The sequence below is a fragment of the Xiphias gladius genome, chromosome 3 (assembly GCF_016859285.1).
Source record: "Xiphias gladius isolate SHS-SW01 ecotype Sanya breed wild chromosome 3, ASM1685928v1, whole genome shotgun sequence".
Classification (NCBI taxonomy): Eukaryota; Metazoa; Chordata; class Actinopteri; order Istiophoriformes; family Xiphiidae; genus Xiphias; species Xiphias gladius.
Genome location: NC_053402.1, coordinates 21,816,281 through 21,829,176, shown reverse-complemented (window position 1 = coordinate 21,829,176; position 12,896 = coordinate 21,816,281). Strand labels below are relative to the sequence as shown.

At 40.0% G+C, this 12,896-nt stretch overlaps 1 protein-coding gene across 2 annotated transcripts; it reads right to left on the bottom strand.

Annotated features, from left to right (window-relative positions):
• Positions 1 to 994: 994 nt before the first annotated feature.
• Positions 995 to 12,462, bottom strand: ppp1caa (protein phosphatase 1, catalytic subunit, alpha isozyme a). Of its 2 annotated transcripts, none has more exons than XM_040120658.1 (8): positions 12,351 to 12,462; positions 11,864 to 11,974; positions 6,299 to 6,430; positions 5,794 to 6,024; positions 5,598 to 5,702; positions 5,280 to 5,503; positions 4,377 to 4,511; positions 995 to 3,965 (listed from the first exon to the last, which is right to left on the bottom strand). In XM_040120658.1, exons 2-8 carry the CDS (start codon positions 11,916 to 11,918, stop codon positions 3,849 to 3,851), a joined length of 999 nt encoding a protein of 332 aa, XP_039976592.1. In that variant the 5' UTR covers positions 11,919 to 11,974; positions 12,351 to 12,462; the 3' UTR covers positions 995 to 3,848. The 2 variants fall into 2 exon arrangements, with proteins under 2 accessions (XP_039976592.1, XP_039976582.1); XM_040120648.1 differs by having other exon boundaries at positions 12,274 to 12,456.
• Positions 12,463 to 12,896: the final 434 nt, after the last annotated feature.

Genomic DNA, 12,896 nt, shown 5'->3' with positions numbered 1-12,896 from the left:
AGTAGAGGAAGCCTCTGCAAAAGAAGAGGGGGGAAAAATGTCAGCCTTGAGGCAAAAAAAAAAAAAAGAAGTGAAAAAAAGGACTGCACTCCCACTGACATTGTCTTTCCCCACAGGTATTTTCTTCTTTCACTGTTCTAGTCAAAGTGAAATGTTACATTCAATATCTCTCACACTGCCATCACATTTGAAAAGAAAGCCAGACACAAAAATACAAATTCTATGTTTTATTTTTACTTTGTAACAGAGACAATTTGTGATCGATTTGAAAACAAATGAAAAACAAATAAAAAATACTATTAATTTCTATTGTTCCTTTTTTTTCTTAACTGTAATAATCTAATAATTTCATATCTACCCAGCGACAGTGCATGGTGCAAAACATCCCTGATTGATTAAAAAATCCGACACTAATAAGCTTGCAGTACCTAGCATTAAATTTGTCAGTAAAAACAATATGAACAAAAAAGTGATTAAAGAGCAGATTCTTAGATGTAATGACAACAGTAAATATAGAGTAACTATTAAAAAATGACTAAGCAGAGGTTTGTACAGCAATGGAAAGGGGAATGGAAGAGGCCCGTATTGGACCATTTATTCAGATGACCGATCTACAAGTTCCATGTTTTTTTTAGTGCTATATTAACTCTTTCAGGAGTCACATAATTGTTTTGCATTGTTGAAGACGGTCTCTCCCCGACGGAGAAACGTCTCCACAGCATCATAACGCTCTGATTATCCAAGTGGACTTTAGTGCCACACATTTCTGTACATTTTCAGAACTCATTCTTCACCGTGTCACCTTCATCCACAAAAGGTGGGTCTGTATCATTGGCGGATCAGAAGGAATGACCTTCAAAGCAACGGATCGCTCTGAACATTGTTCCCCCGTGGACTAACCAGCAGGCCAAGGTTGGGCTCCACTCGTCTAAATTTAGCCACTTTAAAATCTCGTACACCTCCTGTGATAACGATGTTTATGCATATATTTTACTTAGCCTATGAATCACACCATTGAACTTCATTTTTAATTTAAACATCACTTCCTGAGTTGATCTTACTGGATGTGAATTGAACGTGAGCACACAAGTCCAATGATGTTTTCTTCACCTGCCCACCCCTACACAATACCCGATGCAGTTATGTGTCGCACTGTATGAAAAATAGAGTATGTTAAAAAAAAGCATTGCAGGATTCCTTACTTTTCGATTACTTACATTGATTTCATTAAAAAGAAAAAAAGAAAAATCTGAGGTACTAAGTTGAAAACGTCTGGCTGAGAAAATGGGGGGAGAAAGGTGGGGCAGGACGACAGCTGAATTTCAACTTGACCAATATTTAGTGGCTTTGCAATCTGGAGAGCTGCGATTGCGTGTGTTCATTATTGGACAGGGGGTTGAAGAATGAGGACAGACGGCAGACAAATTAAACCAGACACACCACTTATGTAATGGAGGGAAAGAGCGTGTTTGGGTTATTAGAAGTGGGCGGCGAGATACCCTGAAACACTGCAGAAAGAAATACGGTTTCGCCAGCTGCCACAGCCTGCGCTGAACCATGGACTGCTTGCACAGGGGAAACCCTGTATGCCAGCTGAACTTAATAAGCAGTAAAGGTGATGCAAAATGGCCAATGGGGGACGTGAAGTGACAGAAAGAGATTATTCCTATTTTTCAAAAAAAACAAACAAAAAACTAGCCTATAGAAACATGCAAAAACAAAATGTCTTTCTGAATCTGAATTCAATCGAGGAAACTGTATTCAGGGTTCCATTTTCACAGGATCAACTCTGATAACATCTTATATGTAAGTTACTTGATTCTGTCTATGGCTCTTTATGCTTTTTTTTTCAACAGCACGTTGCTGAATGAAAAGTAGAACATACCTCCAGCAACTGAGAATGACGATCGCAGTCAAAAGCAATGCAAGCACTTCCATGTTCTTATCAATATATTTTACATAGCACATCATAAGCAGCATCAAAACTATTTACTAATTACTATACAGCAGTAGTTCAGCAGGGAATTAACTGGCGTTGCAACCGAAACTCTAAGATATATTCATTGGAAGTCTGCTGTGCATAATTATCCTGTGCATGTTTGTCTTACACTAACACAAGGATTTTGTGCTCAGATTCTCCACCAGGTTTGAAGGACTGTCTGCTAACTGTCTTTAGCTCTGATGTTCTCTGTTTTAGCTTGCACGCAACCCCCATTGGGCGAGGGTTTATATTTAAATAAGCCCACTCACTCCAAGTGGACTTGACGAGAGCATTTCCAACTGGAAATGTCAGAGCAATGATTCACCATCTCACCTCCCATTGGTAGTTTTTGCCTTTGATCACGACAAAATATATGGAAACCAACCCACTTTCTCCTCAGTAGGCGTCTTGAGTATACAGTACTGGGTTAAAGTTCAGTGTAGATTAAATGTTGGATAAATTGTGGCATCTACTTGTGGAACATTAACTGTACACGGTGATGTTGAATTATACCGAGTGCTGTGAGCTTTCGGATTTCCCATAACATTTGTGAGGCAATGAGTAACAGATGCTCAGTGACAGAGACCCTCACTCCCTTTCTCTGTCAACTCTTCCTCCTAAAAATTTAGTAACTAGTCATTCTTCATAATCATCCAACAGTCTTTTGAAAAAAACATTTGGCATTGAATAGATTCGTAATGAATCCTCTTTTCTTTTTGTGATAAAACAGGTTATGTCTGGCTGTGTTTTCCTACAGTCCATGAATTTCCACGAAACATAATCTTTGGCTACATCACAGTGAAGCAACATGTGAAATAACCTTTTGTTTGACCAGTATGTAAAGCGGGCCAAAATCTCACTTTCCAGCTTCTACATTTTTGTAAGCCTCATTCATAAAACATGCTTCAAGCTGGTGTGTATTGTCAATCCAATCTCACAGACAAGAGCAGCCACTATGCATGGCAAAGGTCGCTGACAGACAGGACAAAGCAATGGCAAACACAAAGTGATCAGCGTGATGGCATAATTCAAATAAATGGTTATTTTTATTCAACTTAACCGTCAGTGAACTAAAAAAGAAAAAAAAGAAAAAAAAAAAAAGAAAAAAAAAGAAGAAAAAAAGTGGTTTTGTGTATCTACAAAAGAAGCAAAACTATTTCACATCCATGACTGTATTCTCAAATCATTGGTTTTCAAAAGGAAGAGAAAACAAAAAAAAAAGAACAAAACAAAAAAAAACCGCCTCATTGTGAATCCATTTCATTCAAGGATTCACAATGAGACGTTTTTTTTGCACATATACATCCACATCCACCTGTGCACACAGTGTGTGGTATGTGCCATTAACGTTTGACCGTGCAACTTGACCCCATCCCCCGCTCCCTCCCCACCCATCACACAGACATACACAGACCTCTGAAACAGGATGTACAAAAGCTTGTGTTTAGCATTAAACAGTGCGGCGCCTTAACATAAACAGCTAAGGCTCCTCTTTTTCTCCCCCTTCCCCTCCTCCCCTGCACCCAGGTTTGAATTTACATCACAGATAGGTTGGAACCCATCTCTACAAAATGACAGGAAAACAGAACAGAGGGTAGCCTACAGAAGGAAGAAAAAAAAAAGAAAAGCAATTCCCTCTGTATCATTCTCACTTTTTATACACATTCATACACAAAAAAATACACGCAAACAGCCAAACAAACAGTTAAAAATAGTTTTAAAGAGAAAAAACATGATTGAACCCTGGACACTTGTTTGCTTTGTTGCCGTTTTGTGACGAGGGAGAAACAAGTTTGGGAGGTAGAGGAAAAAAGAGCGTTGGGCCGACAGGGGGTGGCAGGTTGTTGGAGGGGGGACCCAGCGGGTGTTATTTCTTGGCCTTGGCAGACTTGGCTGAATTTCGTGGCGGGGTGACCGGTCTCCCAGATCCCATTCCTCCCCCTCCGCCATAAGGATACAATTTCTTATCTGCTGGCTTCAGAATCTGTGAGAGAGTCAAAGAATCTCAATTAGTTTTGCTGAAATAAATAATAAACTTGTTATGATTCACGGTAGAGAGACACCGTTTTGTTTTTGTTTTTTTTTATTTTTTAGTTTTCCTGTTGTACAGTAAAGGTAAACTAGATAAAGTGAAAAAGATAAAAGCATAAAAAAGAAACATGTGCCAAGCAAATTTGTTTCATAACAAAATTAAAAGTACTAACACAGGCTCCATTTTAAGATAAAATAAACCTCTATTGCCCCAAGGGGAGATTTGTTTTCACAGTCTGTACACATTCCACACAGAAACATACAAATATTCAACCAACAACATAGTCACCCAGCATTTATGTCTCTGCATATGTCCCAACCCATATACCTATACGAATGCAAGCGCGCACACATACACACACACCTGGAAGGAGCACATGAGTGTCTCATCAACACTCATCATGGCACCAGCGTTGTCAAACTCTCCACAGTAGTTGGGAGCCGAGAATAAGGTGACAAGCTGCCTCTTTGCGAAAAACTCATAACCGTCTTCTACCACCTTAAGACAGAGATGAGAAAGTCAATACTACATACAGTATAACCATACAAAAGCAAGACAAAAAAAAAAAATAAAAAGAGTCAGTCTGGGCTTGAGTTGTTGGTACCATTTAGTCCAGGCGGTTGTGAGAAGCAACACTGATTCAGATTTTCAGGTTGTTTAACAGGAGTACAGAATATTAAATATTAGCAACTTTGTAATAATCATCTGCCTTTTTTGTTCATTTTTACTAAAATAAATGTAAAACAATTTTAGGTTTTATGTTTTGGTTTGAATAAACTGAACTAATGAAACCCAGTAAAAACAGAACTGCCACAAATTCTACATTTAAGAAGATTATCATTTTCAGTTTCTGTTGACACTGTCAGAGAGGTGTTACTTCTACTGTGTGTTTATTAGCAAGGGCGTAGTTAGCGGGGGTGTTTTACTGGACTGCATTATTTTTAAATATGATTCTAATATTCTTCCCCCTCACGTATGCAAATAATGAAATGCAAAATATTAGAAATCACCTCTCACTACAACCTCAATAATAAATATATAGTTAAATTAATACCTCTCTGACAGTGTCAATCAAAACTGAACATTATTTTCTATGTAAGAGTAAAATTTATGGCTGCGCTGTTATAGTGGATTGCATGAGTCTTTACTGGTATACCACAATCCCTTTCATAAAAAATTAAAGAGGACAAGTACACATCCCACTGCTGCAGTGGGATGTGTCAGGCAGGGGTCAGGCCTCTGTACACAATAACTAGTAAACATTACCTGATGTGCCCTGCATATTAGGTCCATGTCGTGTTTGTGCAAAAATTTTGCCACCACATCTGCCCCGAATGTGAAGGAGACACCACGGTCATTTTCACCCCAGCCTAGCACATCTTTGTCTGGATCGGCCCACAACAGGTCACACAACAAACCCTGGTCAGGAACGTCTGTGGGTCGCATTACTCTGCGGATCTGCTCCATCGACTGAAGATCAGGAGAGAGGCCTGGAGAGAGACCACACAGAAAACAAACACTTGGCCTGGTTCTTGTCATCTAATGTGGGCATCTTTGAATCTTGTATTAACGAGGCCCACCTACCTCCATGACAGCAGAAGATTTTCTCATCTACAATGGCAGCCACAGGTAGACAGTTGAAGCAATCTGTGAAGGTCTTCCACAGCTTAATGTTATACCGTCGCTTACCTACCAACGAAAAAGGAGAACGGAAATTTAGTCAACAGTAGAGAATGAAAATTTATGTTTTTTTTCCTGTTAATGGGTTCTGGGCACTTACACTCATCATAGAAGCCGTAGATTCGATTAATAGAGGCGCATTCATGGTTGCCACGCAGCAGGAAAAAGTTCTCTGGATATTTAATCTTGTAAGCTAGAAGCAGGCATATAGTCTCCAATGACTGCTTCCCTCTGTCTACATAGTCACCCAGGAACAGGTAGTTGCTTTCTGGGGGGAAGCCTCCATATTCAAAAAGCCGGAGCAGATCATAGTACTGACCATGGACATCACCTGCAGGGGGCAGCAGATAAGTGCAATTTAAACACCATACCTTCACTGCTACTGGGTGTAGCTGCTTTTGCATGCAGAGTCCACACTTATCAAGTGATACAAGTGGCAATTACAGATGAGAAAACTGTCGACTAAATTATGAACAAAACCTCACATTACGACCATCTGGTCTTGCATCAGAGTCAGTCAACAGTGCAGCCGCTTACACTTGATATTTCACACTTGGTCTTGATGCTTCAGTGAAACTCTGACCGATCCATCCATTAGAACTCACCACAGATTTTGAGGGGAGCCTCTAGTTCAAGCAGGATTGGCTGACTCAGGAAGATTTCACGGGACTTGAGGCAAAGGCCACGGATCTCACTCTCTGTCAGCTGGACGTTCTTCCCTGGCCGAGAGCCCTTGACTGAAAAAAGGGAGACAAAGGGACAGACGTTTTATTGGAGACACAATAACACCACAAAGACACATCTATGCTCAGAGCAGTAAGAGAGCCTGACACAAAGCACAGCAATGAAATGTGGTCCTGGGATTTTGAGCCCGACCACCAAACTGGAAAGTTAACACCTTGCACCAGCCAAACACTGGCAAATTCTGTTAGAGGTCCACTCTAACAGCCACTTCAGCAGGTAACCACATCGTTTAAAAAGGGTAACACTGTACTCTAAATTTTGAAAATCATAAGCCATGAACACAAGATTCACCATCAATGTTTACCAAACCACAACACAATAAGATTAGTTTATAGTATGCAAAGGGATGCAACATCTGAGAGAACGTGACCAATGGAAACTAGTCTGACATTGTCAGCTGCAAAAGCAAGTCTTTCTGCTTAAGTGGCAGTTCAAACTTAAGGTAGGAGAAAGAAGTGAAACCCACTTCCCCCTTCTAGCTGATTTGGCTGCAGCAAATACACTGCAAACATGCAGTGCAATTAGTACTCTCTTAATATGTACTGCTGTGAAACAAATGGCACACCATGGGCTGTAATAATACTGTTTCACATCAAAAATAGAAACAAGAAACAAGAAACAAGAAACAGGTTGCAACATAAAAGTAAATCAAATATAAACTGTATTTATCATGAAATAATAAAGATTACATTCTGTTCCTGTCTTTCATCTGCCTCCACTGATACTATCTGAAGAACTCAGCAGGTCTGTCAAGTCTCTCTTGTCATGCTTTTCACACTTTTACCAAACACACAGAGTTGAGCCAAACACAAATCATTATAACGTCTTGAACAAGAAACCCAATTTATTCTCCTGACAGATTATTTGTCGTAAAAATGACATCACACCCCACAGCAAATGTGTGGTGTCAAGGTTCAAACGCCATCAATGACAGCAACATAAAAATTCCCCTTGGGGGGGAAAAAAAAAAAAAATTTGTTGGTAGTCTCAAAGGCAGTCTCAAATCATTTATACCAAACTAGAACTGCTGCTTATAATTCAGATCAAAATGTTTAGCCACTAACACACCAACCTAAGGGTGTGGACAGGATACCATGGGACTATCTCTGTGTGCACTGTGGACTTATGTAAGAGTGCTCCTGATGGAGTTTGGAGTATGGTTTGTTTGTATCACTGACAGAATCAATCACACCCCCATTCCTACATGTGCTGCTTGATACCAAAACAGCTCCTGACAAAAACTATACAAGTGACTAAATATGAGTCTTGTTCCTACCCAACAAGTTCTACAGAGCATACTGAACAGTTAATATATATATAGTGGCGACATAACTGCCTCCAACCGCCTAATTGACAAGTAGTTTCAAGCTGGGTGTAAAGAGAGCTCTCTCTAATGGTAAATGGTAAATGGACTGCACTTATATAGTGCCTTTCTAGTCTTATCGACCGCTCAAAGCGCTTTACAGTACTGCCACATTCACCCCGTCACACACACATTCATACAGAGCTTTTCGATACAAAACAGTGCTTTCTATACGCACACAGTCACACAACGATGATACATTGGGGGATATTTGGGGTTCAGTATCTTGCCCAAGGACACTTCGACATACAGACTGGAGGAGCTGGGGATCAAAGCCTTGACCTTCCAGCTAGTGGACGACCCGCCCTACCTCCTGAGCCACAGCCGCCCACCCCACCCCACCCCTAATATGTTTAAGGACTGTATTAAACAGGTGTCAGTGTTTACAAGTTTACAGATAAATAGACCAAAACTTTTGCCTTTAAATGCCAAATAAGCAGAGCAATGCGCATCAAGAATGGATAATAGCAGCAGCAACTACACCTCCTAACTACACATCAAAAAAAAATTTGTTTTACAACAGTAAGTCTCTTATTGTGATTCGTATTATTGGCAAAAGGTTGAAGCAAATTCAGAGGTAAAGCTACACAATTATGTCTGAAGTGATAGTTGCTTGGTAAAAACTGAGATCACAGTTACTCATGATGGTATCGTTCCAATAAACAAGATATTCCAATTAGAAAATTATCACCACTTTTACAATGTAACTATTGAGCAATTAACTGAAACCTGTTTTAAATGGACCCTACTTTCAGTTAGCTCTCAAACCAAAATATGAAAAAAATAACAAAACTAGTGCCACCATAGCGGCACCCAAACCGAAGGATTCAATATCTATGGACAAAATTCTGTTTTATTAATGCATTTGTCTTTAATGACAACTGCGTAGAGAGGGCTGTTAATCTCAACATGCTCGAAAGAAACAATTGTGACCGATTGGACAATTTTCAAGTGACTAGTCAAGAAGTTTCCAGGTGAATGCCAAGCACTTGACTTGATGTACCAGAGCAGGCACTTTGAACACAAAACATCTATCAGATCAAATTAACGTGTGGTATCTTAAATCACAATAACAATTATCATACAATTAATATCACCCCATCATTGAGACCAAGGATGATTAAATTACATGTAAAAAATTTGGGAATCAAAATTCCACAATTTGCTGCAGGTCAACTCTTATATGGCAACTTCTGATAAACTGTGTCAGAGATAATGGTGAAAAATAATTGCTGACTACTGACATTTGCTTGTATACATACGGAAACAGAGGTACAGAATATGTGTTTTTACCAAGTGATAAGCCGTAACTGGAGGAAATCACAGATCACTTTACGTCTTGTGAATTGTTGTTACACCCAGAGTAACTGACACTTAGTTACAGACCATAACTCAGTAAAACATCAAGTTTTAATAGTGCTTGCAAAGTACTTAGAAAGGGAGGGCGAGAGTAGAAATCAACAAATGGATGTAGAATAATGGCCCTATCCTGAAGCAAAAACCAAAAGCAAGGTCCTAAATAGTGAAAAGTAGGTATAAATACTGCAGTGCTGCTTGTCCCTTTAAACCTGGATTACAGAAGGCTAAGCCCTGACAGAGCTTACTCCAAAGTTAGCCACATAGCCAGTGGGCAACAGTGAGCTTATCATGAGGGATACAGACAAAAGGCTTTCCACTGCGCTGATCAGGGGACAGAAAACAAAGAGCTGGACCAGCACGACAGAAAAGCCGCCGGGTGTCAGGAGTGCTGGAATCAACAGTTGGTTTGGTCCAGCACTCCTGACTCAGTGCTGGGTGTTCTGCCTGGGCTTATGGGATGTCACGCTCTCCAGACATGCTATTAACAACACACACTCCCAGAGTTCACTTTAGATCTACACAAGTAATCCAATTGAAACCACTCATTATTCAAACACATTTAATTGGTTTGGTCTTGAGAAACAGTCAGCAAGCAAGAGGGTTACCACTGTCCTTATAGGAGACTGAGCTGGTGTGGGATAATTTATCAATCTTTTGATGCAGCGCCTGCAGTAGGCCAGCTGTTATTGAGTCTAGTATAGTCTTAAACAGAGTACATGAACACAACCGTAATATTAACTGGTGAGTGGTTATTCTCAGCAACAAAACCCCAAATCCCGACAAAAAAGGTCACATAAGTTACATAAGAGGATATAAATACTGCGACTATCAGGCTTGTTTGTCTTCTTCTGTGTTTGGCAGACAACCTTATCACAGCCAGAGTATAACAATCCATGTACAAAACACTCTGACAGGAACCCCAGTCAAAGTCAAAGTATGATTTCACATGCAAATTTTTAAATAATCCCAATTACCTCAAGTAGTTGAGTTCAGGTCAATCTTACAGGGCCTATATTTCAGAAGGTAAACAAACAGAGGGCTAAGGTCACATTTATTAACAGTGTTAGACCTGAGAAAAATCTCGGTACCCTATATTCCTCATTTACTGCATTTACTGCCCAAAACATCTTCTGATCCTGGGACTACAGGAGCAATTTTAAGGCCTAACCAACATACATGTTGCTTTTGTGAAAACAGCCACACAAAGATGTTTCTGATGTCTACAACAGTTCCACAGGGGACACACATATAAGGGTAAATGTGAAGTGGGCATAATTTCCGCATCCAGTGCACCTGCCTCCCAAGGACAACTACAAAGGTCACAACCTAATTTCTTGTGCTCTTCAGATGAACTGTACACTTGGGTCTGAAGAGATTTATGCTTCTGTTTGATGTCCTCAGAGCTCCTGTTACACAATCATCATGTGGTTGTGAAGATAAAACGGCCGTGTTTTCCCCCTCTCACACACAAACACACATACACACACACACACACACACACACACACACAACTCCAGCCATAACAAATCTGTCTCCACGCATTGTATACAGTGGGCATTTAGACATTTAAAACCAACTACTTATGAATGGTTTGTGTGGGACTCGTGAGGCCAACACAGACTACCAATCACTCCACATCTGCCTTAAGAACGTCTCACGTTGACACCATTTGAGAGTATTTGGTTACAGCTTGAATAATTCACACAAAAGATGTTTTATAGCCACTAGTCACAACATAAAAATTACTTTTATAACGAGTCCAATGTACGTATTTATGGAATTGTTTTAGCTTTGTTTTTTTATTTTTAGCTGGACCACATTACACTGATTTGTGGCAACAAGAAATGATATAAGCAGTTCATATCTTGCTTCAAAAAGCCAAAGAAAGCTGACCAGCAGTTTCTCACACTATTATGGCGAGCATGTGCTAATCAAAGCATTTTTGATTGTGTACTTCATTAACATTTCGTTCTGGGGAATGTTGTGGGTGCAAACTGAAATCAGATCCTTCACAATCCAACTGCAAAACAGTAAGCACAACACAAGGCATACCAACCATGTAACTGAGAAGCCCTTTTGGGGAAGGGTCTACATAGGGGGTTTAAAAAAAAAAAAAAAACTATGACTACAAGACTGTTCTCCCAGTAAGTCAGTGTCAATGAACGTAACCATCTACAAGTCAAAGTAATAGTCCCTCACTGCTGTATTGCCTCTCTCAAATCCCCCAAATAACAACGGTAATTTTTCAGACTGAGGATTTCTCTTATTCAGAGTTGAAATACGAGGCATGGAAAAAGCTGATGCATTAGTCAAAAAACATAGAGCCAGTAATGTATAAGAAGGTGTAATTTGCATAAAATGTGTCAGTGATGTAACGTCACCTATTTCCCCCTGATTTGCAGACAAGACCGTAACAATGCATCCCTACTGAAAATAGAAATGGATGACAACGATTGAAAAAAAAAATTCTCTCCGATCAAATAACATTTGCTAAACAATCTGGAAAGAGAAGGGTTGATTTGGCTGCATCTTTTCATCCAAATCCAATCATCGAGTCTGAAGTAGGCTGCTACTACAACATAATGTGACTATCCTTAACTGCAGCCGACTTACCTGGTATATACAATACATATTTCACTACCATCAAGATATATCATAATATAGTAGATGTACAATGCTGCACAATGGGTTTAGTCCTCCTCACCTTCCAAGAGACGCTGAATTATAGAGTCGATGTTTAATTTGTCCGGCTCCGCCATTTTCTTTATTTTCTGACGTTCTCGAGCAGTGGAGACCTTGGTTTTTCGTGTTGCACCTTAGATTCCAAGAACAGAAAGAAAAAGAGACGGACACTTTTAACTCTTACTGATAATAGAGGTGTTGACTCACATCGGTTAGCGAACGAGTGGCTCGCAGAGCTAATCGAGCAATGTTGGCGGACTGGAACAATCAATGAGCATATGCGAGCTTGAAATAACCAAGCTAGCTAGGGTACCTACTAGCCAAGTAACGTAAGCTACTCATATAAACCAGCAGCAGCTCAACTGAACCGCGGCTACTCGGCTAACGTTAGCTATGTAACACAACTTGCAACCAGATAAAATGTCCCCGAACCTTGTCTTCAATTTAACACCAGTCCTCCCGGAATGAATAATATGTAAATATTTATCCTGTGAGCTCAATCTTGGCACCTTTCCCTTGGTTTGTCCGAGTCTCTTCACTCTTCCCCCAGGAACTTTAAAGGAGGGCCGTTTCTACCGAGTTGTCTACGGTAACGCAGGAGGCTGAATCAAACCGAACTCCGCACACATTTCTCAGAACATGATTGGTCCGTCGTAGAATTTAGAATCCGAATTCTCGCATCTGATTGGACGCGTGCTGGGTCCGTCTTAGATCCCGCCCCCCCCAGCCGTCCACAACGGCATCAATGGAGATTTAAATGGGAGCTCAAAGTGCTCCACCCAGTGTTTACAATTGGATTTGCAACGTAAAACCTAAAAAAAAAAACCCTTTACTACAATTAAACAAGGTTTTCCCAGAAGTTAATTTTATTGGGTTTCAGTCGTTGATAACAAACTTGTAAAATAACACCAGGCTTATACATTGTTATTATCCAGTATCTAGTAAGGCCAAAGAAGTTCATTTAAAATTAATCCTGTTAATGTCTGTATTGCAGATCTTTGTGCTTTTTGTAATCAACAGAAAAAGTCTATATCTCACCTTTTTTTCACTGTGGT